This window comes from Anabrus simplex, chromosome 2, assembly GCF_040414725.1.
Source record: "Anabrus simplex isolate iqAnaSimp1 chromosome 2, ASM4041472v1, whole genome shotgun sequence".
Lineage (NCBI taxonomy): Eukaryota > Metazoa > Arthropoda > Insecta > Orthoptera > Tettigoniidae > Anabrus > Anabrus simplex.
In genome coordinates this window covers 535,416,252-535,440,261 of record NC_090266.1, presented here as the reverse complement: position 1 = coordinate 535,440,261, position 24,010 = coordinate 535,416,252, and the positions used below count along the sequence as shown (strand labels likewise).

At 41.6% G+C, this 24,010-nt stretch overlaps 1 protein-coding gene across 1 annotated transcript in view; it reads right to left on the bottom strand.

Moving 5' to 3' along the window:
- Positions 1-14,251: 14,251 nt before the first annotated feature.
- Positions 14,252-24,010, bottom strand: part of LOC136864209 (WASH complex subunit 1) — a 214,543-nt gene continuing 204,784 nt past the window's right edge. Inside the window, exon 9 of the mRNA XM_067140909.2 lies at positions 14,252-14,396. Within this exon, the coding sequence (XP_066997010.2) occupies positions 14,295-14,396 (102 nt within the window). The 3' untranslated portion in view covers positions 14,252-14,294. The remainder of the gene's footprint in view (positions 14,397-24,010) is intronic.

The following is a 24,010-nucleotide window of genomic DNA, read 5'->3' as shown; positions in this document are numbered from 1 at the left end:
AATATCAAATAGACAAATTAATTGAAAGTATTATGATACAAATATCTTAGAAGTGTATTTCGTAGAGTCTCGATGTGGCGTGTTTGGTCTTTATAAAGGGGGTCCCAGATTACCGAAGAATATTCTAGCTTACTTCCTACTAAACTTATATATAACTTAACAATTATTTCCGGTTGAGTAAATAATTTGGAATTTTTAATAACAAAGTCAGGCATCTTGCTAGATAGACATATTACTTTTGCAATATGGCTATTAAAATTTAATTTGCTGTCGAAAATAATTCCTAAATCATTAATAGACATTACAATTTAAACCTAAGAATTTCATTTTTGTCCGTATTGAACTGAGAATGGATGATAGGAAAACTTAAAACGGTCCACCTTTTCAATACAAAAATGTTATAGTTTATTTATAACATGTATTTGCACTTGGAACTAGTTTCAACGCTGTTTTGCGTCATCATCAGCCAAAATGTGGGAAATAGGCGTAGGCCTATTTCCCACATTTTGGCTGATGTATTGAAAAGGTGGACCGTTTTAAGTTTTCCTATCAGACATTACAATTTCAAGTGTTGTTCCACCAATACAAAATGTCGGATTTATATATTTCTCTTTCCTGGTAAATACCAGAACTTTACATTTTTTAACATTTAGGAATAATTTATTGCTGTAATACAATTTTTTTGCTAATGGCTTTACGTCGCACCGACACAGATAGGTCTTAGGCGACGATGGGATAAGAAAGGGCTAGGAGTGGGAAGGAAGCGGCCGTGGCCTTCATTAAGGTACAGCCCCAGCATTTGCCTGGTGAGAAAATGGGAAACCACGGAAGACCATCTTCAGGGCTGCCGATAGTGGGATTCGAACCCACTATCTCCCGGATGCAAGCTCACAGCTGCGCGCTCCTAACCGCACGGCCAACTCGCCCGGTACAATATTATTAATATGCTGTTGCAAATCATTCACGTCACTGCACTTATATATGGTCTTATATAACTTTACTTCGGCAGCAAACAATCAGAGGAACGAATCATTCCAGGCAAATCATTAACCATAATGAGAAATAGGAAGGGCCCCAAATTGGACCCTTGTGGCACACCAGAAGAACTAACAAAATTATGTGAAATTTCACTTTTGAAACAAACAGATTTCTGCCTAAATTTTAAATTGGAACTTAATGGTTGAAACTCCAAAATTATTATTATTATTATTATTATTATTATTATTATTATTATTATTATTATTATTATTATTATTATTATTACATATCAATTTTCTGAATTCATTACTAAAATGTTATTTAAAATAGTGTAAAAAGTGTTTCATACATTTTATTATTACGTATAGCCGCTCGAAAATATGTATTGTATGAGTTCGTAACTGGCACTTTTTCTCAGAAACAATTGTGCCTATAGCTATTATGTTAGTTGTGGGTATCCACAGGGTTTGTATCCATATGGGAGATGAATTATATTCAGATAATAATTAAAATTAAATCTAATAAATTATTAAATGAGCTACTATACATTATGTACAGGTTGCCGACACTTCAAACTCATTGTAGTATTCCTTATCAAGGCAGATGATATACACTTTCTTGAGGGAATCATTCTCTAGAGGCAAATAAAATCGACCACTTCAACTTTTGCAACCTGTACATTATATAACTTATATATAACAGTGATCTGGTCCAAACTAGACAAATAAATTAATAAAACGAAATTAAACATTAATTTAAGAAATCGATGGCTTTAGCAGAAATGTCTTAGTAATACGACAAAGAGTGAGTTTTGGATTCAGCAAAACGCAAATTTTAGTTTTGCTCAAAATAATTTCAGTATCGAGGTAACAAGATACCATAGTTCTCATTAGGAAATAATACCCTAGTATTAACCTTTATAATCTTGTAAAATTGGTATGTCTTCTTCGTTCAATATGCTTTCAGTGCCGTAACTTTAAAATTCTCTCACTAATATCTTATCATTGATCCTCTATTTTACACCGTCAAACAACACCAATTTAAAATGACCTGCCCTTTAGAAGAACACTTTTCGTGTCCAAAGACACACAAAGCCTATATTCTTGAATACCTTAATCTTTTCACTTCACCTGCCCATAGTAATTTCCGCGACCCAGCAAAAGAAATCTAAGTTGGCAGTGGAATGAGAAAAAAAATGACACTGAAAACTCCTAAAAAGCTTTCAGATTTTTATATACATGAATTTTCTACAAGGTTATGTGTCAAGTTTTCGCATCTTAGAGTGCTATCAATCTATCTTTTCCTATTCTCAACACCCTTAACGTAAAGCTAAAAGCCTGGTTACTGGCGAAGTTAAGCAACTGTCAGTGTTCATGTGAAATATAGCAGTCGTATTCATTCATCAAAACCTCGCACGGAAGTAGGACTTTTCTGAATGCACGTTGTCCCATCCCCGGCATCCTTTAAAAATATTCCGACTTAAAATGAGCTCTCCTTTCCAAGACCGCTCGTACACTCGTTGGCGCTAATAAAATGAAGGAATGAAAGAAAGAGAAATAACAAAAGGAAGTGTGTGCAGTTGAATTGACGTGACTCGATTGCTAACTTGCTGGGGTTCATAATGTCAGCTTGTTCGAAGCTATTCCTCGTTTACTGTAGATACGTCAATCAGAGCAGACAATAGAGTTACCTGGTGGTTAATCAGTGTTCTTAATGGTGGTCAGACTGTTCCTGTTATTACTAACAACAAAGAATGAACAAGTACTTTTGTTGAAATATATCAGATCCATATTGCAATTAAGGAACCCATTAGATTCTCCACCAGAAGTCCTCCATCGCCCGTCCGATAAGAATGGACATCTGTAAGGGGCGCTAATCACACAGCAGAATATTGCCATTGTTGGACAAAATAAATCGTATCTCTGCAACCATACTATCGACTTTCATGATATTTCTGCTACGTATAGCGCATTCATGAAGCAATTAGCAGCTTAAACTTGCTGCAAAACTTTCCCACGGCTATCCCTTCTCCTTCCGTTGTCTTTCTGAAATTTATAGTTATTTGCGTGAAAACAAGAGTAGCGTACCCAGTGATAAGGAAAACTGTGAACTCTAACCAAAATGGACTTTACGGTATATCAAACTACAAATTTACGTTCTGAATTTTACACTATATTTGTTTCTTTTGCCGATTCTAGGTTCTTTATACAAAGACTGACATACCAGAGAAATCATAAAATGTCCTTTTCGGGGCTTCACAATTTTTTTTCTTCCAGAGTTAACAAAATTACATTCGGTTCATTATCTCTGAAACCACCCACGGTAGTGATCTCTAATTTTTGCTATATCCTCAGTTTGTAGGGAGTGATCTGATCCAGCGATATGGTTTGTTTATAAATTAATATGTTTTTAAGAAACAGAGAATACGTTTATTTTACCTTACTGCACTTCACTATAAAAATCTTCAGTAGTTTTAAAACTATTTTTCTTTATAACTGTTCTTAGCTGCATTGTAAATTTAAACTCCGTGAAGCATCTTGGTCTTCTGAGAATAGATAAAAAATCAACGAAGTAATAGTAAACTCGTACTTATGAATGATGCAATGAATACTAATTGGTGGTGGAAATGTCCTTTACAAAATGCACGCAAAAATGAAGAAAGATAGCAAAAGGCAAGGAAAGTTCAGTGATATGTCACCACGTAAGCACAATTAATTAGGCCCTATAAGTCAGATAGTCACGAGCTTTAATGTCCTCGAGGAGTAGGGAAAGTACTGATCGCAGTGACCTTTGGAAACAACAAATGTAAAATCTCATTAGGACGAACTCGCTTAAGACAAGCACTCAGTTAACACGAAAAGATATTTGGCCTCGGCAGGGATACATTATTTCTTACGGGAAGTTTTATGGGTTAACATGAATTTCGGTTAGCCCAAGTTATGAACAGGTTCATTATTTATTTATTTTTTGCGCTATTTGATATTAGTTAAGGCGAACTCTGTTCGTAATCGTCTTATGTACTAAATTCATAACATCGCTGGGAAGGCAAACATGCCAAGGAAAAGAAGGCAGCAATGAAACGCCCACATCAGTCGTCATGTCTCCACTGCCAGCGAAGAAACTACTCTAGAGCGCGGGAGAATTCAACGGGCCTCAAATGCAATAATAATGTCTCTAAGCAGTGATGTTATAAATAATTAGCTAGTGCATTTAGGTCGACAATCGCAAATTCAGTTTTTAATCCACGCATTTTATAGTACCTACCAAATGTTCATCTTCAGGAAAGACTAGTATTGCATACTAACTGTTGTTAATGTCAATTTTAAATGAAACAGTAAAACATCGCTGTTTCTGTAAATTTTTGGTTGCTTATACAGTATTTTGTACATAGCACTAGTGATCCGAATATAATCCAGAATAAAAAAGTATTAACCTTATTTTACACGAACTGCCTTACCATGTACTCACGATTTTCCATCTTTTCGAGTTTTTCTTAACGAGATTTTACTGTTGCCACATACGATAGCAGACGTGTAAATACGACATCGCCAACTACTACGTACATCGCAACTTGAGGCATCTTGAAAAGGTCATGAGGTTTTTTCGATTATAGCGCTTTATTTTAAACACTGTACCCCAATCAGCATTTTGCTGATTGTTGGAGGAGAGCTTCGCAATCACAACTGAACGTCAATGCTCCCTCGCTTCCCTGCGAAGTGTGTTCGCTCTCTCGCTTCACTGTGACGTATGCTTGTTACGTAAGCTGCCCGCAATTACGTCAGGTCAGCCCAGCCGCACTGGGCACACAGCTGAGCACCTCTAAGTTATACGATCCGAGCTACGGAGGCGCTGGTAGTTTACAGCCACGAATCAGGTTGATTTCCTTCATCTACATGGCTGTCTGGCTCCGTGGCTAAATGGTCAGCGTGCTAGCGTTTGGTCAGAGGAGTCCCGGGTTCGATTCCCGGCAGGGTCGGGAAATTTAACCATCATTGGTTAATTTCGCTGGCACTGGGGCTGGATGTATGTGTCGTCTTCATCATCGTTTCATCCTCATCACGACGCGCAGGCCGCCTACGGGAGTCAAATCAAGAGACCTGCTCCTGGCCAGCCGAACATGTCCTCGGACACTCTCGGCACTAAAAGCCATACACCATTTCATTTCACCTACATGGCTGACCTGTCGATGACAGGTACGAGATCGTGTTCCAAGTAAAGAGTAAATGAGTTAAATGAATGAGTAATATACTCGTCAATGGACTCAGCCATGGAGGTACAAAGAAGCAAAGGGAGACCTACAATTTAATAGCTGGTCTCACTGATCTGTGATGTTAGTGTGAGAAGCACAGGAGCATGAGAAAATATATTTCTGTCTGCAAATAAGTTTTTAGTACATACACAGAGGATTGCAGACGAAAACTTGATAAGGATTTACGATTTGCTTTACGTCGCACCGACACAAATAAGTCTTATGGCGACGATGGGATAGGAAATGGCTAGGAGTGGAGAGGAAACGGCCGTGGCCTTAATAACGATACAGCCCCAGCATTTACCTGGTGTGAAAACGGGAAACCACGAAAATCCATTTTCAGGGCTGCTAACAGTGGGGTTCGAACTCACTATCTCCCGGATGCAACTTGATAAGCGTAACAGTCTGTAATATGTATGTATGTATGTATGTATGTATGTATGTATGTATGTATGTATGTATGTATGTATGTATGTATGTATGTATGTATGTATGTATGTACGTATGTATGTATGTATGTATTGTACCAGGAAGGCATAGGCCCTGGCACATACGAGTTAGAAATCTTTATTCATGACACATTGTCATTTTACATTGTGTTCTTTAGTACGAGGACTACTGATATCCATGAGTGTATAATTTTTACAACACTAAGCACCCCATTTATACTTTGTTCCAAACTTCTTAGTATGTATATTCCTCGTATTATTATTAATTATTACTCACCTGTACCATACTAACATTTTTCATTTCAATACCACACTTCACTTTACAAATTATAAATCCATAAGATTCTTACCGTCAAAATAACATGTTTTAGGATTCGACAAGAGTTGTTTATGCGTTAATATGGCTGATGATGACCCCTAGGTGGGTCGAAACTAGTTCCATGTAATTTAAAATATTGTAAATACATATTAGTATTGAATAGGTGGAAACCTTTACTGTGTTATTATTCATAAGTTAACGATATTGTGGACTTTGTCATTTTCACGTAATTCTGAACTTTATCATTGACTGTGACAGTATTCTAAGACATTCCGTGTGATAAACAAAACTTCTAATTTGTGACCATTTTAATGATTCTGAGACACATTTCTCCTATACTAGTACAATTGGGAACTGTGTGAGATACTATTCCACTAAACATTCAACCAATAACAGGGCTAAATGTGACTATTTTTTCGTGTATTTTCTCGAACTTTCGATCACTACTACGAGAAACTAACTGAATGTTAAGAACTTTTTATGGCAATATTAGGTCGTACGGACTCGTGTTATGCAAATTCAGTCATAAAATATTCTTAATCTATGAACAGTATTATTCCAGAGACTGTTGTAGAGGTGTTATTAATGACATTTTTTCAAGTGTTTTATGGACTGTGATGATTATTCTACGGTCGAACCTAAGACATAATCAGTGACTATTATGAACAGTGACAGTGTTCAATCCTTATTCTATGCACTGTGTGTGTTTAATGCCCCGAAAATGAAAATTCAAGGGTAAGAATCGCATATGGATTGTAAAAATTTTGTAACTTACATCTTAGTACATGTTCATGTAATTAGTTCTGTACAGACATGGTCGAAATAGAGAAGTGCACAATTAAACCGCTGGAGCCACAGCCCAGCCCTGGGGGGACGGGAGAAGTTCTCGCCACAACCTCAACATTGCTCCCAGTGTCCCTCCGGAGGCCTGCAGTTTACCTCTGGTTCCTGGAGGGCTGTAAATAGTAACTAGAAAGTTCAGAATTTTTAAGTCAGCATCAACAAGCAAAACTCCCATTGAAGACGATATTCTGAAATAATAAGCAACTTCTCGCCAATGTGTCCTTCAGAAACCCATAGGTTACTTAGAAGTGACGAGTGTGGAAATGATGATGATGATGATGATGATGATGATGATGATGATGATGAAGATGATGCTTGTTGTTTAAAAGGGCCTAACATCTAGGTCATCGGCCCCTAATGGTACGAAATGAGATGAAATGTAATGACAACTTAAAATTCCAAAATCATCCACTGACCAGAATTCAAAACGAGATCCGAACCGCAATGGTGTTCCTCGCATAGGTGTACTAATATCAGGGACACGTACTATCCCTTGGTGTTCCTCACATAGTGGATACTAATAATAGGCAAAGCAGACCCATGGTGTCGCTCATATTGTGGTACTAATCACAGGCAACGCCCAGACCCGTGCTGTTTCTCACATAATGGTACGAATTAGAGGCAACGTATGCCCGTGGTGTTCCGCATGTAGTGGTACTAATTACGGGTACTGTAAATCCCACCCTGATTCACACCCTGTTGCTACTAATCACAAAGCTGTTGTGTACATAACATAGTGGTACTACTCGCAAATAAAGGCGACCCATGGTGTTCCCCGTCTGATGGTGAAAATTACAAGTAGTATCATGGTTATAATTCGATCATCCCTTGGTCGCCCCTTTCAGTCGCCTCTTACGACAGGCAGGGGATACCGTAGGTGTGTTCTTCTTATGCCTCCCACCCACAGGAGGAATGTTGAAGTGAAACAATGTGATCTCAGAATTCAATTAAACATTTATTTCAATACTACTCCGCTAATGATAGCTACCCAACCGAGTTTGTTCGTTCGTCTGGAAGGACACACATTTTGTTCTTCATCACGGTAGAAACACAAGTGCCTCATCTGGAAAGGTACATGTTTTTGAGGTTTAGTTAGCCTGAAACAGAAATAAGTTATTTAATTAGATTCGCATTGTTATACAGAGTGAGCAACATAAAGCGGAACCAGTCCCGTAGCCCAGCAGAACAGTCTGCACGCAGGAGGTGCGTACGTAGCAGGAAGTCCGCAGTAAATAAAGTGTCACGTAAGCTATTTCTAACAAACAAACAAACAAATAAACAAACAACACAAGAAATAAAAGTACTCACATATATCGTCGCTTGTCGGGCAAAAGGTTATATCTCACAATGCTGTTCTTATCCATTATGTATTTTAAGACTGGCCATGCCTCCCAGCCACATATCGACATTTAGTCCGTCAGAACAATATTCGTTGTGTTCATTTACCTATACTTACGTGTAAAGGAAAATGAATCTTACCGTACCGCACTCTAGGAATGTACACTGACTTAGCAAATGTCATGGGATAGTCACCTAATAGCGTGTGGGGCCTCCTCTGGCCCTGCAAACTGCAGTGAGACGCCGTGGAAGTGAGTCGACAAGTCCCTGGTAGTCCTCTGGACGCAGCTGACACCAAATCGTTTGCAGAGCGGCCGCCAATGCTGGTCTGTTCGTGGGTGCAGAATCCATGGCACGGAGCCTGCGTTCCAGGATATCCCAGATATGCTCGATAGGGTTCATATCGGGGCTCCTGGGAGGCATGGCAGTCGTTGGACCTCTGCTGCATGTTCCTGGAACCATTCCCGGGCGACGTGGGAGCGATGTGGCGGCGCGTTATCATCAAGAAACACCGCAGAACCGTCTGGGCACTGGAAAGCCAAAAATGGGTGGAGATGGTCTCCGAGCAGCTCAACATACCGCGTACCATTCAAAGTATCTTCCAAAACAACTAGGGGTCCCATTCCATACCAGGAAAATGCACCCCAGACCATAACAGAGACACCAGCGCCCTGGACCCCACCTTCGAGGCAGGTGGGATCCATCGCTTCATGTGGTCTGCGTCATACACGGTGCCTCCCATCGGCATGGTGCAGTTGAAATCGTGATTCGTCCGACCATATCACGTTACGCCATTGTTCCAGTGCCCATCCCTGGTGACTGGCGACAAATACGCGTCGTTGTGTCCGATGACGTTGGGTTAACAGTGGCACCCGTGTGCGGCGCCGGCTCCCATACCCCATAGAACCCGTGTTCCTAGCGATTGTCCACAGGGAGACGTGTCTAGCACGGCCTGTGTTGAATTGAGTCGTGATTTGTTGCATGGTTGCCCGTCTGTCACTATTGACAATCCGTCTCAGATGTCGCCGGTCACGCTCATCGAGGGTGGCTGGACGGCCGGTCGTTCGTCTGTTGTGGACGGTGACACCCGCATTCAACCATCCACGATACACCCTGGACACGGTTGATCGTGTGAAGCCAAATTCCCGCACCACTTCCGAAATCGCACTTCCCATCCGTCGGGCACCGACCACCATACCCCGTTCGAACGGTGTCAGCTCACGACGACGTTCCACGTTACACCTGTCACATGCACAGCCACTGCTCACAAGGTCTCCTATACAACTGCCACTGGCACAGGGGGCGTGTGGTGCGCAGACAACACACCTGCGCATCAGTGCTCCGCTATCCCACGACATTTGCTCAGTTAGTGTATGTTTTCATGACTTATTTACGCACTCCTACAGTATAATGTACTTAAGGTTCATTTTCCTATAACGTAAGCATACGAAATTGAACACAGCGAAAATTGTTCTGATGGACTGCATATCCATGCGTGGCCGAGAGGCGTGACCAGTCTTAAGAAGGATAGGAAGAGCATTGTGAGATATGACCGTTTGCCCGAACAGCGACGATATCACGCCAGGAGATGTTGAAACTGCCTCCCTTCGTTGTTCAAATATTTCTGGCTCCTGCTTAGGAAATTGTTCATTACCCTCTGAGAAATGGCAGCAATTTCTTGACCAATGTTATTTCGAAGTTCATCTAAATTGTGCCGATTTGTCGATTTGTTTTGTACACTTTCCCTTTCAATGCCCCCAAGAGATAAAAATCGCGGGGGGTTAAATCGGGGGACGAGGAGGCCATATGTTGTTAGTGATAACTCTATCTTCAAACACTGCATGGATTTCTTGTAAGAAGAAGCGGGATGTATGTGCCTTCGCACAGTCTTGCTGAAAAAGTGCGACACTTCTTTCCCTCTCAGTTAATTCTTAAAAAAGAAGGGCCGCAAAATGGCTTGCACATACCTATCACTATTGACTGTTTCGAAAGAAAAAAAAAATTGGGCCTATTATTCTCTCGCCACTAATAGCCCACCCCAGTCCTATTTTTGCATCGCACAGGGGTACTTGGTGAAGCTGATTAGGCTTTTCAGTACTCCAATAATGATTATTTTGTGTATTAATATACGCACTTAGATGGAACCACTAATCAATGAATCGAAGTCCGACCTGGAATTTGAACATCAGAAAACTTCTCTTGAACTAATCTCCTTACGGCCAACGTATTTTCTGTGTTGACTCTTTGGGGAACAGAATACCGATACCCAACGACATTCAAAATATAGACTGATAATCTGATGGCCATCTTTGAATCTACTTGAACCACTGGCAGCCAAGACACTTGAAGGCAAAACATAATATGTTTATTTCCTCTGAATCTGCCATGGAAAGGATCTGGAGAAGTTGTTGTGTGATGGATTACGGTCTTTGAGAAGGCGTGCAAGGTTAAAATAACTAACTAACTAACTAACTCACTAAGTAAATAAATAAATAGATAAATAAATAAATTTAGGCTATGAATTCAGTAGAATGAAGTCAGGCGATGGTTGACCAAGAGAGGTCCGATAGAAATATTAAAGCGGTGAAGCTGGTAGAATACCGTATGTGGAAGGAATGCTACACTCAGCCAGGAGTACGGTGGTCTCAAGTTTAGAATCTGGTGTTACCCCGTTTAGTGGCCACTTACGACATGCGGAGGATAGCGTATAGATATTCTACGCCGCAACCAACGGACGTATGTGCTGCTTGTTGCACAACAGTTCTCAGGAGGCAGCCATAAGTAGCAAAAAGCATAAAACCTAACAAAGTAGACCAAGAACGAAATTTTAAAAATATACCAGAATGACACTGAAGGTATGTCATTAAAAGGCAGTGGTTATCTTTCTCTACGCTTGTGAAATCCGCATTGAACTTCTGTACGTATAACATGTCTTTCTGTAGTGAATGCATGGTGGTATACATACGTAATTCTTTTTTTAACCAAGCAAATGCCTACCATATTCACTGCGCTTTCTTCATTATAACATTAATGCAATATTAAGCATGTTTAAAAATGTCGTGTTTATTTTTAAATAAAACTTTAATTTGCAATAACATATAATCCCATCAACTCATTGAACTGATAACAGGGCTAACTATCAAGGCCAAGAAGTAGCAGCCGCCATGACAGTTACAGGCAAACGTTAGTTCGCTGTGCTTCAACCAGGGGTGCTGTAACGAGTATGTTCAGCAATCTATATCTTTCATGTCGTTGCCGATACCGGACTTGAGCCACCTGAGCCATTTCGCTGAATTCACACACTGTACTAATATCACCAACGAAACACGTGGCACATTTGCAAACGTTCAACAAAGACTGAAACCTGACGCGGTAACGCGGCCTTGAGTACATCCGGCACTGTATTTCGTCACTCACTCCAGAATTCCCGCGCACAAGATGGAGTGGTTCCGCTTTATTCTGTTCACCCGACAGCTTAGCAATTACAAATGCATCTTAAATATAATTTTTAAGATTAAAATACATTCTTCTTCTTCTTCTTCGTGTCTTATCTCAGACGATTGGGGTCGGCATTTCATATGTATTTGGCCCTTTTTTACGGCTGGATGGTCTTGCTGACGTCAACCCTAAGCGCAGGTAGGTATTAACTATTGCGTGTTTTTGTGGTGGTTGGTAGTGTAATGTGTTGTGTTGTGCTGGTGTGGATGTAGGCCTATAGACGAGCACATGCATTCTTGAGGTATAGGAATTAACTGTGTGCAGTTTTTAAAAAACCGACCTGGCCGAGAATAGCCACTGCCCTCACAACCGACAATTTAGTCAAGAATCGACATTAACATACATTTATTATCATTCATGAAATAAAGTTCGGGATATATAAAATTACTTGCACATACCCGTACTTATTATCAAATTTGCATTTTCCCTTGTTGTTGGTAAAAGGGGTTTCCGCTATAAGAACTACAGTTCAATGAATATTTACATGATTCATTTATTCTAGAATCTCTAAGACACTCCTTCAAAAAAGTCTATTTTTCTTAATCACAACCTTTCAAATTAGTTTCCCTCACTTTTGCACTACAAATTGTTTTGTTAAAGATAAATGACTTATGTCAAAAAAGTTAGAGCATGTTGATCACAAAAATAAAATATACCACCATGCAAAATTCCATGTGACCAACGAAAATCATGTATAAAAGTGAATGTTACGGAAAATGAGCAACAAACAAATGAGAAATGACTACAAATATTCATGTTTCCTATTGATGAAGCCGGCAAACGTGCAATACTCACTATAGGAAAACCATCTTTGTTCTTGAGTGTGTGAGTATTTGCTGGTAGTGTGATGCCTGTACTGGTTATGAAACTGCAATGAACTTGGAGCTAGGATTAGGAACTGGGCAAGTGGATAGGGTTGATACCCGTCCCGGATTACAGTCCCGGTGTTTTCTGGACATATACATGTCCGGGATATGTTCAAAATTGAAAATAAATATCAATTTTTGCTTCGTTCAGCGGGACGTTAAAACTCGGCATGCATTTATGTACACGCAAGCACAGAAATTTCGTTCCGATAACCCGATATAAACAAAGCATGGCGTCCCCCACCTCCTCGCTGCAGGTATACAGCCCGCTACAAGACTTTGTTGTAATTGAATTGAGCACAGTGGCGGATGTAGAGCAATACACTCGCTATGTTTTTATCATTATCTTTTCATTTCTTTCCCCTCCTTTTTGGTACTGGAGTGGCCTTCAACACTATCCCTTCACTCTCTCCCCTCCTTTTCAGTACTGGAGTGGGGCAGTGTTGATTGTTTATGGCGGGACACTATTTCTGTACATGCGTGTACAGGTATGTTATATGTATTACTGTACATTGAAACAATGAAGGATACGGACGCATTTCATAAAAAAGGAATCCATTGTCGAGCTATTATCTTAAAACTAATGGGCTTATTGCTTGCGAATCAGGTGTTGTTTCAATTGCAATTCGATCGAACTCTACAACAAACGGTAAGGCATTCTACACACGGAGCTACTCCTTAGGAACTGATAGGTAACTCTAGTTTTTCGCCGGCCGGGCTGAGTGGCTCAGACGGTTAAGGCGCTGGCCTTCTAACCCCAACTTGGCAGGTTCGATCCTGGCTCAGTCCGGTGGTATTTGAAGGTGCTCAAATACGACAGCCCCGTGTCGGTAGATTTACTGGCACGTAAAAGAACTCCTGCGGGACTAAATTCCGGCATCTCGGCGTCTCCGAAGACCTTAAAAAGTAGTTAGTGGGAAGTAAAGCAAATAATATTATTATTAGTTTTTCGCCGATCACTTGGGAGTCACCTCCTGTGTAATTCAATGGAATGCCACACAAGGCGCTACCAGTTTGTAATCTTTTAGCACCCAATTCGTTTATGATCAGTTTTAGATGACTCGCCGAGTCGGTCACCAATGAGTTTAGTTTCTCAGTTCCCAGTGATCAAGTGAACTTTTGTGATGGCGAACGAACGATTTTTCAGTATAAAGTTTGTGAGGGAAATTGAAAAACGCCCCGCACTGTATAATTTTTTGTTTTGTTATTTGCTTTACGTCGCACCGACACAGATAGGTCTTATGGCGACGATGGGACAGGGAAGGGCTAGGAGTGGGAAGGAAGCGGCTGTGGCCTTAATTAAGGTACAGCCCCAGCATTTGCCTGGTGTGAAAATGGGAAACCACGGAAAACCATCTTCAGAGCTGCACTGTATAATTAACTGCGGAATGAATACATTACGGAAATAGCATGGAAAGAATTTGCAAAACAATTTAGAGGTAAGTAGGTTTTATTAAGCTATAGGGTAATGTTAATAAAGTGACTTACATTTTTAGAGATATGTACATTCGTTCTCACATAAATTACACTATTCTGAAAGGAGACTACACTGATTACAAATTAGTCCATATAATAAAAATATTGAATAAATTCAACTCTTGATTAATAAATAATTATTATTATAAATACTGTAGGAAGAATGCCAAAGCAAAAGTTCAAAAACGCACTTTTTCCATTTCCAAGGTAAACATGCATATTTACTTAAAAATAGTCACCTAAATATTTTCTTAGTGCGTTAGCTGTTGAACTATCGTTTATACATAAATTTTGCTGGGTTTACAGGATGTTGTTGTAGTATCTCTCCTCTGCAGAAGTAAAGTGAAAGAGTTACAAACGTTCATCCAGTTGCTAAATATCTGAAAATAAATAAAAGAATGCTATGCAATCCTAGTACTACTACTTAAATTATAAATTATAATATCAATTATATAATATTAATTGTATGTATTTCTTAAATCAGGTACAACTAGGATGTCCTATTTTAATTTTGGGGGAATGGCTGAATGCAATGAGAGATGGAAGAATTTGCGGACTGTCCCTGTACGTCACATGAAACCTGTTGCGATTGGTTCTAGATCCAAAAATAAAGTCATACTATTTAACAGAAGGAATCCAGTTCACTCTCCCATTTTTCTAGGCGTTATGCAAGGCTTTAGGGAACTTGTCTAATGCACCCCAACAGGAAAGCGCTGTTGAAATTTGTGATAGCGACAATAAAGACAGTGTCACTGAACAAAAATCGTAATCTCCAGGGTTATTTGAACTTTCACAACCACCGCCGCCGCAGCTTCCTCCAATTCGTCCACCTGTGAAACCTCAACAACAAGTACATAAAGAAGTGATAAAAGCAAAGCAAAGGGAGTGGAAGGTAAAGGCTTCCACTATCCATAACCTCGGCACAGGGTACAGTGGTTAGCTCTACGCCCGGCCGCCTTTGTCCCCAAGAATTAACCTCGTACTCATTTTTGGTGTAGGCTGAGTGAACCTCGGGTCCATGTGCACCTCCGGAAGTGGAAGTCTCGTTTCTTAAATTTTACGACTTCCTGACGGGGAATCGAATCCACGTCGTTCCGGGCGAGCCGAGCACGCCTTTACCGCCCCGGCCAGGCAGCCCCTACATAAAGAAGCGATACCGTAGAAAATTAATTTCTATTTCCAAAGCAATAACGTAAAACTTGCTACGTCTATACAATCCCAGGTGTGATACGTAACAAAGGTTTTCATTAAGTATACTGAGAGTCAGTGACTGAAATTCACGTACGGAAATTAAAAAAAAAGAAGGTGCCTTGAAGCTATTCACGAAACACTGTTCTCTCTTCCCTACCCCCACTGCTAACCCAGCAACCACAACTTCACTTCCATCTCCCTCACATTGTTCTAGGACCTTTCGTCCATACATCAGCATCTCAGTGCGAACAAAGTACGACCGAACCGAAGAAGGAAACAAGAGGATATTAGGAAGCAATTCACAATGAAGTTGAATGAGTGATATAGAAAATGTACTACTGAGCATTAAAAAACAACTGAGGGTTAATATCAACAAATAATAGCTGTCCACTGCAGTGGACGTAACGCATGAGAGGGTTTAGTATGCTGATATATCCCGAGTCAATGACTGAGATTCAAGTGCGACAATTAAAAAAGAAGGTGCCTTGAAGCTATTCACGAGACACTGTTGCCACCTCCCTACCATCACTTCTAACCCACCAACCACAACTTCACTTCCATCTCTCTCACCTTCTTCTAGTGATCATTCATACATACACCAATCTCTCAAGGTAAACAAGTGCGACCGAACCAACACAGGAAGCAAAAGGATATTATGAAGCAAGTCGCAATGCACTTACCGATGCCATGAACTTTCATATTGAGCAACAGTGAAATGCTATGAGAAATATTATGCGTCATTCACTACATGAACATTGTTTTTCTTTCTCTTTTCTTGTGGCTTCTGTTATAAACCTTTAAAGCTATTGTTAAATAAAGTTGACTTTTCTCACCTGAGAATTATTAGTGTTACTCTTTCGTCGGCACTCACACATTCCCTCATATTTATATTTCGTTGTCGAATGGCAGACGCAGTAAGCTGCACCAAGTCCATATAACTGTGTTTGGCCATACGATTAAAAAGAAATGAATATAGCATCCGTTTGTTTGGGCTCCTTTGCTGCTACGAATAATGTGCAGTGGATGTTCCTTTCAAGATATGGATGAATGCATTACCTTCTTCTATCTTTTATCCTGAAATAATGAAGCATAACATGTCTTCTTCTTCACTTAAGTTAGTATTTGACATTCCAGCAAAGTACAGAAGTGATCTAGTGAGTCCTCACCAAACTTTGTGACTAATTAGGAACAACCCGTCACTGCACAGTAGCTTCGTATGTGGAGCCGAGTCACTGTTTAGTTACTAATAAATTTACGCGCCTAATCACAGACCAGTTATGTTTGTGACGAGTAGCTCCATGTGTAGAAGGTCGAACAGTTAACAGTTGTTTGGCGGTTGCTGACGGTTGGTTTTGTGGTGTGGCAAGATAAATAAGGTTGATTTTTAATGTGTTTTGACTATTGTAATTGCTTCTAAATGAAAGTCCAAGTTCATTGATAGTCTACAACAGGGTGCGAAATCAGAAAGAAATGGGGGAGGGGGGAGAAGGATCATAGGGCTTAACTACTAGTGTTTATTCCAGGAAGTACCCGGCGTGGGTAGGGGGTATATAATTCCCCTGTAAGTAAATGTAAAATTTAAATCTCTTTGTTTGAATTCTGTTGTTATAACAAGAATTATAAACACTGCCTTTCAGATGGACTTGCCGGAGTGAAACATGAAAAATAGACTGCACATGCGGAGTTGCTTTATTGTTCAAAGTCTGGCAGTCATTCTATTATTTCTACATTATGTGTCTTATTGCTGATGAAAATATGCAGAATAAAACATTAATTTCTGTAAAATAAGTGTTTTCCTCAATATTTTATAATGAAAGAATCCCCACCTCGGGCAGTTTTAGTGAGGAGAAACCTTTGAGAAAAAACCGTCGGTGAGAGGAAACCCTCCCTTACTCACGACACCCCCCCCCCGCCATGTCGCACCCTAGTCTACAGAATAAATTTCCATGTTTAAATAGGTATGACAATAACAATGAATAACTTGTGTGTTTAAAGTGTGATTCAGTGTTTCCTGTGGTTTATAGATAGCAGACGTTCAAACATTGCAGAACATTATTGAAGTGTCAAAAATATAAATGAACTCTTCAACCTGCCTTGATTTCGGAAAACTTCCCAACATTTTCGTCAGTGGTGAGGGCTACCAAGGCTATCGATGAAGCCCTAACCTCAAATGAGAACGATGGAAATGTAAAGCACATTATATTGTAAGCATCTGGCGCATTGTTCCATTTATACAACTTGAACGCAATGAGATAAAACGTCGGTCGCATCGGAAAACGATATTGCAGCCCAGGCACTGCGGCCCCTCTCCCCTCACCTCACCTCGCATGGCTGGCAGCTGATTGCCCAATAGCGTGCTGACCTTTGGCCAAGCGGCTCCGGGTTCGATTCCCGGCCGGGTGGGCGATTTTAACTTCGTCTGTTTAATTTCTCCAGCTCGGGAGATGGGTGTTTGTGTTCGTCTTAAATGTAGAAGTTCATTTCATCAAGTCAATGCATAATTAATAAGAAACAAAATTGTAGGTGGGTAAATGGTCGATCGGACCGAAAACCAATTTTTAAAAAAAGTGCCCGATAGGTGCGGGGCATGGGGGTAATGGTGTGCTAGGCTAACGAGGGAGAGATAGCTCGAAAATTCGAAGTTCTCCGGAAGTTTCCGAATTGACACATGCGTTCCTCATCATATATACCAGGTGGGTCTCGATCGCCGTACTTTCTATTTATAAATGTCCCGCATGCACAAATGGATAATGGGATGTCTACCAACTGATTTTCACAGGGAAACTACTGCCAGCGGACAGGTTACGTCAGAATATGAAGAGATAAGAAACGGAGTGTCGGTCGCAGCATGTTACTCAGCGCCACCGGTCTAATGCACCCCTTGCATTAGTAAACATCGTTTTCGACCGCATAGTTCTAGGCTGGTGTATGGTACAGCCGCACTATATTTGCTGTCAGCATATCGGCAATGGCTAGTGTGATCAGCAGCGACGAATACACAGACATTATTTTAATCTGGACAATCTGGTCGGAATGCAACAGAAGCTCCAAACAGCCGTATGCCTTCTACACACGTATTTCACCGAACATTACTCGTTTTTGTTTCATACAAGAAACTCATCGAGTGGAATGTCTACACGTGTATAAATTAATAAGTTATTAGATTTCCTTTTCTGCATCTTTGGCGCGTTTACAAACAGTAGCGGCGATTAGGGGGGGGGGGGAGGTGAGGAGGGACAGTCGCCCCTCCCCCTCAATATTGTGGAGTAAACATTACTTTTTAATTCCACTTTAGCCAGCTGGAACTAGGAATTATTTTTAAAAAGCTGTTTGTACAAACCTTGTTATCATATGCTGCACCAAGTAAAATTGGCAGCGGTGTGGAAATAAGGAAGGTGCGGGCTTCAAGACCGAAGGCTGAATACCAGTGACGAGCAAGGAGAGCCATAACGCAGTCAGCGAAAACCGAGTCGTTGTAATGCTGAACATTTATTACAATAATGAGTGCGCACAAATAAAGTCCGTATTCATTGGGGGGGACCTGCCCTCCAACAATTCAAATATTACAACTCTCAATTCTCAATTCTTAACAAGCTCCTTTTAGTGACAACATGTTAAATTAAAAGAAACCACATTAACTTTTACAGAAGCGAACCCTCTTACTATTTTATTTACTGAGGCCCTTAGCCTCTATTAACAAGAGAACAAACACGTTACATTCTCAATATAAGGCAACTCCCTCCCTAAGCCTAACGTTGGTTGGTAAGCTTTCCTACCTCCACGCTCGCGGCTAGATGACCAAGCTGCTTGCTCGCTCCAAGCGAACTGAACGAAGTTTTCTGCGAGCACCGTGCCATCCCTCGGCAGAGGCGAGGAGGGGCAAGGTGGAGAGAGAACACGACAAGTGCGCAGGTCGGAGGAAGGCTTGCCAACACAATTTAGAGGGTGCCACCAGGGCGGAAATAATTTCGCATTTCCCTGGGGCCATAAGGGAACGGGACAACATTTGTACTTTATTAAGATAGGAAGAAAAAACACACATGTTACAAAGATATAATATATGCAGATCGACCTGTATGAATTGTAAATTTAAAAGTACATGACGAAGGAGAGTTCCTCTTGGTACAGACCTCCCTCCCTAAGTTTCCAACCAGGTTGGAAAAAGTCTTTCTTCTTTTACTTTAGACACCACAAGAGCTCTCGATGAAAGGTTCTTTTTTTAAACAAATAAATAACAGTTTGCTTAAGCAATTAAAAACACTTGGAGAAAGAGTCTTTTGCTTAGGATACACCAACAACTGGCCTAACATTTCATTAGGTAAACACCTTTTAGCTTGGCGAAAGGCAATAAAAGCCAGTCCGTGAGAATCCATATTTCAAGATGCACATCTCAATAACAAGATTAGAATAAGTTGAAGGAGAATCGCCGGGCGAGCTACCGGCTTGCAAGTCCAAGTGACGACGAAACTGGCATGGCTCAAAATGAATGACGAATGCCAAACACACGGCAACCAGGCACACCAAGATGCAATAAGCCAGATGGACGATGCGTGCTACAACTGGCAGCGAATGCTAGCCAGCGCAAAACATACAACATGCAGAAAAACGGCCCGGAAGGACGGCCGATGGAGTCAGCGCATGCCAAAACACGCCCACATGAGGGGCCCTTCTCACGGAGCGACGGCGAAGATGGAACCTCCATAATGCTGAAACATACAAGTTTAAGGCCAGCAGTTTTGTTTTCACAAGAGCCGATAAGATGTAAGAGTGAAGGTGGAGGAAGACAATCCCGGGTCAGCGCGCCGGGCGAGGAGGTAGGAGGCTAGGTAGGCCTGCAGGAGGGCTCACATACCAAATTTAAAAACTCTTACAGACTAAGTAAAATACAACTCCCCATAAAATACAGAAGTTAGCAAAACAACAGGGGAACAAACCCCGCAAACATGAACACCACAGACGTATCGGTTCTCGCCAACCAATTAAAGCAAAAACTTCATTGAGCAGATTGAAGCTGAGAAAGATGAACACGAAAAACTCCCTCGGTCACGGGGTCTCTCACCAACAGGGTGACCGGGGTAAGAAAATCAATAATCCGGAAAGGACCACGGAACCTGGGTGCCAACTTCCCAGAGGGAACAAAATTCTTAATGAATACCTCATCCCCGACAGCCAGGCTGGTAGGCTGACGCCCCTTATCGTAGCGCTCCTTCTTCCTCTGGTAGGAGACCTGAAGATTCTCTTTAGCTTTCTTCCAGTTCGCGCGAATATTAAGAGGATCCACCCTCTCAGGCAACAAATCATCAATATGCCACAAATTGGAAAGCGGCGAGTTCGGAAGAAACGAAAACATGAGAGAAAAAGGGGAAAACTGGTGCGCCTCATGCACCGCAGTATTAAAAGCATAAGCCAGCCACGGCAAGGTGGTGTCCCACCTCTGAACATCGTGGTAATGGAAAGCAATGAGGGCCGAGCGTAAATTCCTATTAACTCTCTCCGCGTACGAAGGCTGGGGGTAGTAAGGGGAAGTCGTGACGTGAGTAATCGACAGGCTAAAACAGAAGTTCTTAAATAGATTAGATGTAAAGGCTTTCGCATTGTCTGAAACCAAATACTGACTAGGACCAAATGATGAAAATATGGTTTTTAAACATCTAATGGTTGTTTCAGCGTTGGCCATCCTCGTCGGAAATAACCATGTAAAACGAGTGAAGCCATCCACGCAGACCAAAATACACCTATTTGATTCAGATTTCGATCTCGGGAGAGGTCCTACGAAATCGATATATAGACGTTGCATAGGACGGGTAGCTTGGGTAGAGGATAACAACCCAACCCGAGAATTAACACATGGCTTACTAATCCTACAAATCTTACAAGCCTTGACAAGTTCGCGAACGTCTCCGTCCATTCCCTTCCAGATGAAATTTTCCCTGATCTTCTCCCTTGTTTTAAATACTCCCTGATGACCTGCGAGGGGAGTTTCATGAAAATACTTAAAGATCATAGGGACCAACACAGATGGAATTACAACCTTCATCTTACGATCATGACGGGAGGGGCAACAAAGAACTCCGTTCCTCAATACGTACGGATCGACAATTTTCCCATCCTTCAAGTCTTGGACGATAGGAGCCAAGAGCGGATCTTCCAATTGAAATTTACCTATATCGTGATACAAGAGAGGGGTATCAGATAAAATCGCTCCAACCAAGGATATTGCTAGAGAGGACTCAGGAGCTGGTTCGTCATCAAGAATAGGTTGTTCAGAAAACATCCTGCTGAGAGTATCCGCTACAACGTTCTCAGAGCCCCGAATATGACGGACGTTGAATTGAAAGGCGGAAATTCTAATGGCCCAACGAGCCAAGCGACCAGTTTTCCGTGGTTTCCCAAGCACCCAACTTAACGCCTGGTTGTCAGTTTCAAGCTCAAACTTAACATGCTCTAGGTACACACGAAAGCGTTCTAGAGCAAAAAGAACAGCCAAGCCTTCAAGCTCGTACACGGAGTACTTAGCTTCTAAAGGGGTAAGAGCCCGTGAAGCATAAGCAATGGGGCGTCTCCCTAACTCAGATTCCTGGAGCAAAACGGCTGCGACAGCTGACGAAGAAGCGTCGGTTTGCACTATGAAGACCTTAGTGAAATCCGGCATAGCTAACACCGGAGCGTTAGAAATGGCCAGCTTGAGATCGTCAAAAGCAGCCTGCTGAGAAGCTCCCCACTGAAACCTTACTCCCTTACGCCGGAGTGCATTAAGAGGGGCCGCACGACTGGCAAAATTCGGGACGAATTTTCGGAAGAAGTTAACCATTCCGACAAAGCGGGACACACCTTTCACATCCTGCGGAGGAGGAAAATCCTGAATGGCCTGAGTGCGGGAGTGATCGACCGAGACACCGTTAGAGGATACAATATGCCCCAAAAAGGACATCTGAGGTTTGGCGAACGAGACCTTGGACAATTTGACTGTCAAGCCAGCCTTCCTCAGGCGTGACAATACTTCATCGAGGTGCTGGAGATGATCCTCGAACGTCTCCGAATACAAAACTACGTCATCAAGATAGTGATAAAGGAAGTCAAATTTAATGTCGGAAAACAACTGATCAAGGAGTCTCGTGAGAACGGCGGCGCCTGTCGAGATCCCAAAAGGCAGCCGGCAAAATTCATAAAGGTTCCAGTCCGTCGCGAAGGCCGTCAGATGACGAGACTCCTCCGCGAGCGGAATCTGGTAATAAGCTTGATTGAGGTCCAGGACAGTGAAGTACCTCGCCCTCTTGAACCATGAAAAACACGTATGTAAATCCGGGAGCGGGACAGACTGCAAGACCACTTTACGATTAAGAGCCCTGTAATCCAAAACAGGCCTATAACCACCCTGGGGCTTGGGCACCAGGAAAATGGGGGAAGAGTAAGCCGAAGTAGAGGGCCGGATGATCCCTTCCTCAAGCATGTTGTTAATGATCTCCTTTAATGCCTGCATCTTAGGAGGAGGTAAACGATAGGGCGGAAATCTGACAGGGACCGAATCCGTGACCTCTATTTTATACTCTAAGATATTCGTCATCCCCAATTTCTCAGTAAACACATCCGGGTAGGCCTCGCACAACTCCCTAATACGCTGCGCCTCATCCTCAGTCAAATGGCTAAGATCTGACACCACTTCGTCCTGAGGCGGCGATACCGACGACGCTGAAGCAGAATTACTAATGTGCAAAGGTATTTTATTCATTTGTGAAAACTTAAACCAACATGAACGCTCCTGAATATCTAAGACTAAACCAGAATGATCAAAAAAATTTGAACCAAGAATGACAGGATACGGTAAATTACTCGCAACATACAAGGAAAATTTCCAAGTAAAATTGGAAAGACGAATTTTACATTTTACCAGTCCCAGGACTTCAATTCTGGAAGAATTGGCTGATACAAACGAATGCAAAACCGGAGATAAATGAGGAAATTTACAGACAGCTTTATGTAAAGCAAACCATCTTTCACTAATAAATGACACCACACTACCAGAATCAAGAAGAGCCGAAACGGGCTCATTGTTTATTTCGACCTCAACCAACGGACTCAAACCTTTAATTTCCGTACATATCTCTAAACAGCCCACAGGGCAAATAGGAGACGGTTCACCAAACGAACAAGATGTTTGATTAATAACAGGGGAAGGCAAGGCGGTACCATTGTCCTGCACCACCTCCCGCTGTAGTCAAGAGCTATTTGAATGGGTGGTACAATGTCGCGCAAGATGACCTGCGACCCCGCACCGAAAGCATACAATATTACTGGTTCTGGGCGGAACCTCTACCCTAGAACCAGCACTAGCACCCTGACTGTTGTTACGAGACCGAGAGGGGCATTTATTACGCAAATGATTAGAAGCACCGCAATTATAACACTTTCTTAATAAGTTAGGCTTACGAACCACCACAGACTCCCTGTCATTAGAACCAACCGGGGGCAAGCTAGTAATACGAAGTGAGTCCGCATGGCGAACACCTTCAGCCAATACCAGTATCGCTTCGAGCTCCGCAAAACTGTGAGGTTGAGCAGCAAAACAAAGACAGGGGCGGTATAACGGGGAAATGCCCTCTACGATCGTGAGAACGATCTCCTCTTCTGTATAATGTAACGCAAACACACTAGCGTAAAATTTAACATCAGCAACATATTCTGTTAAAGGCTCGTCCAATCGTTGAACCCTGAAATAAAATTTCAGCACTAGAGAGCTGAGAGCCCTAGCCGGAATAAAATGAGTAAGCAAATAAGCATGAAACTGCTGAAGTGACAACTGATC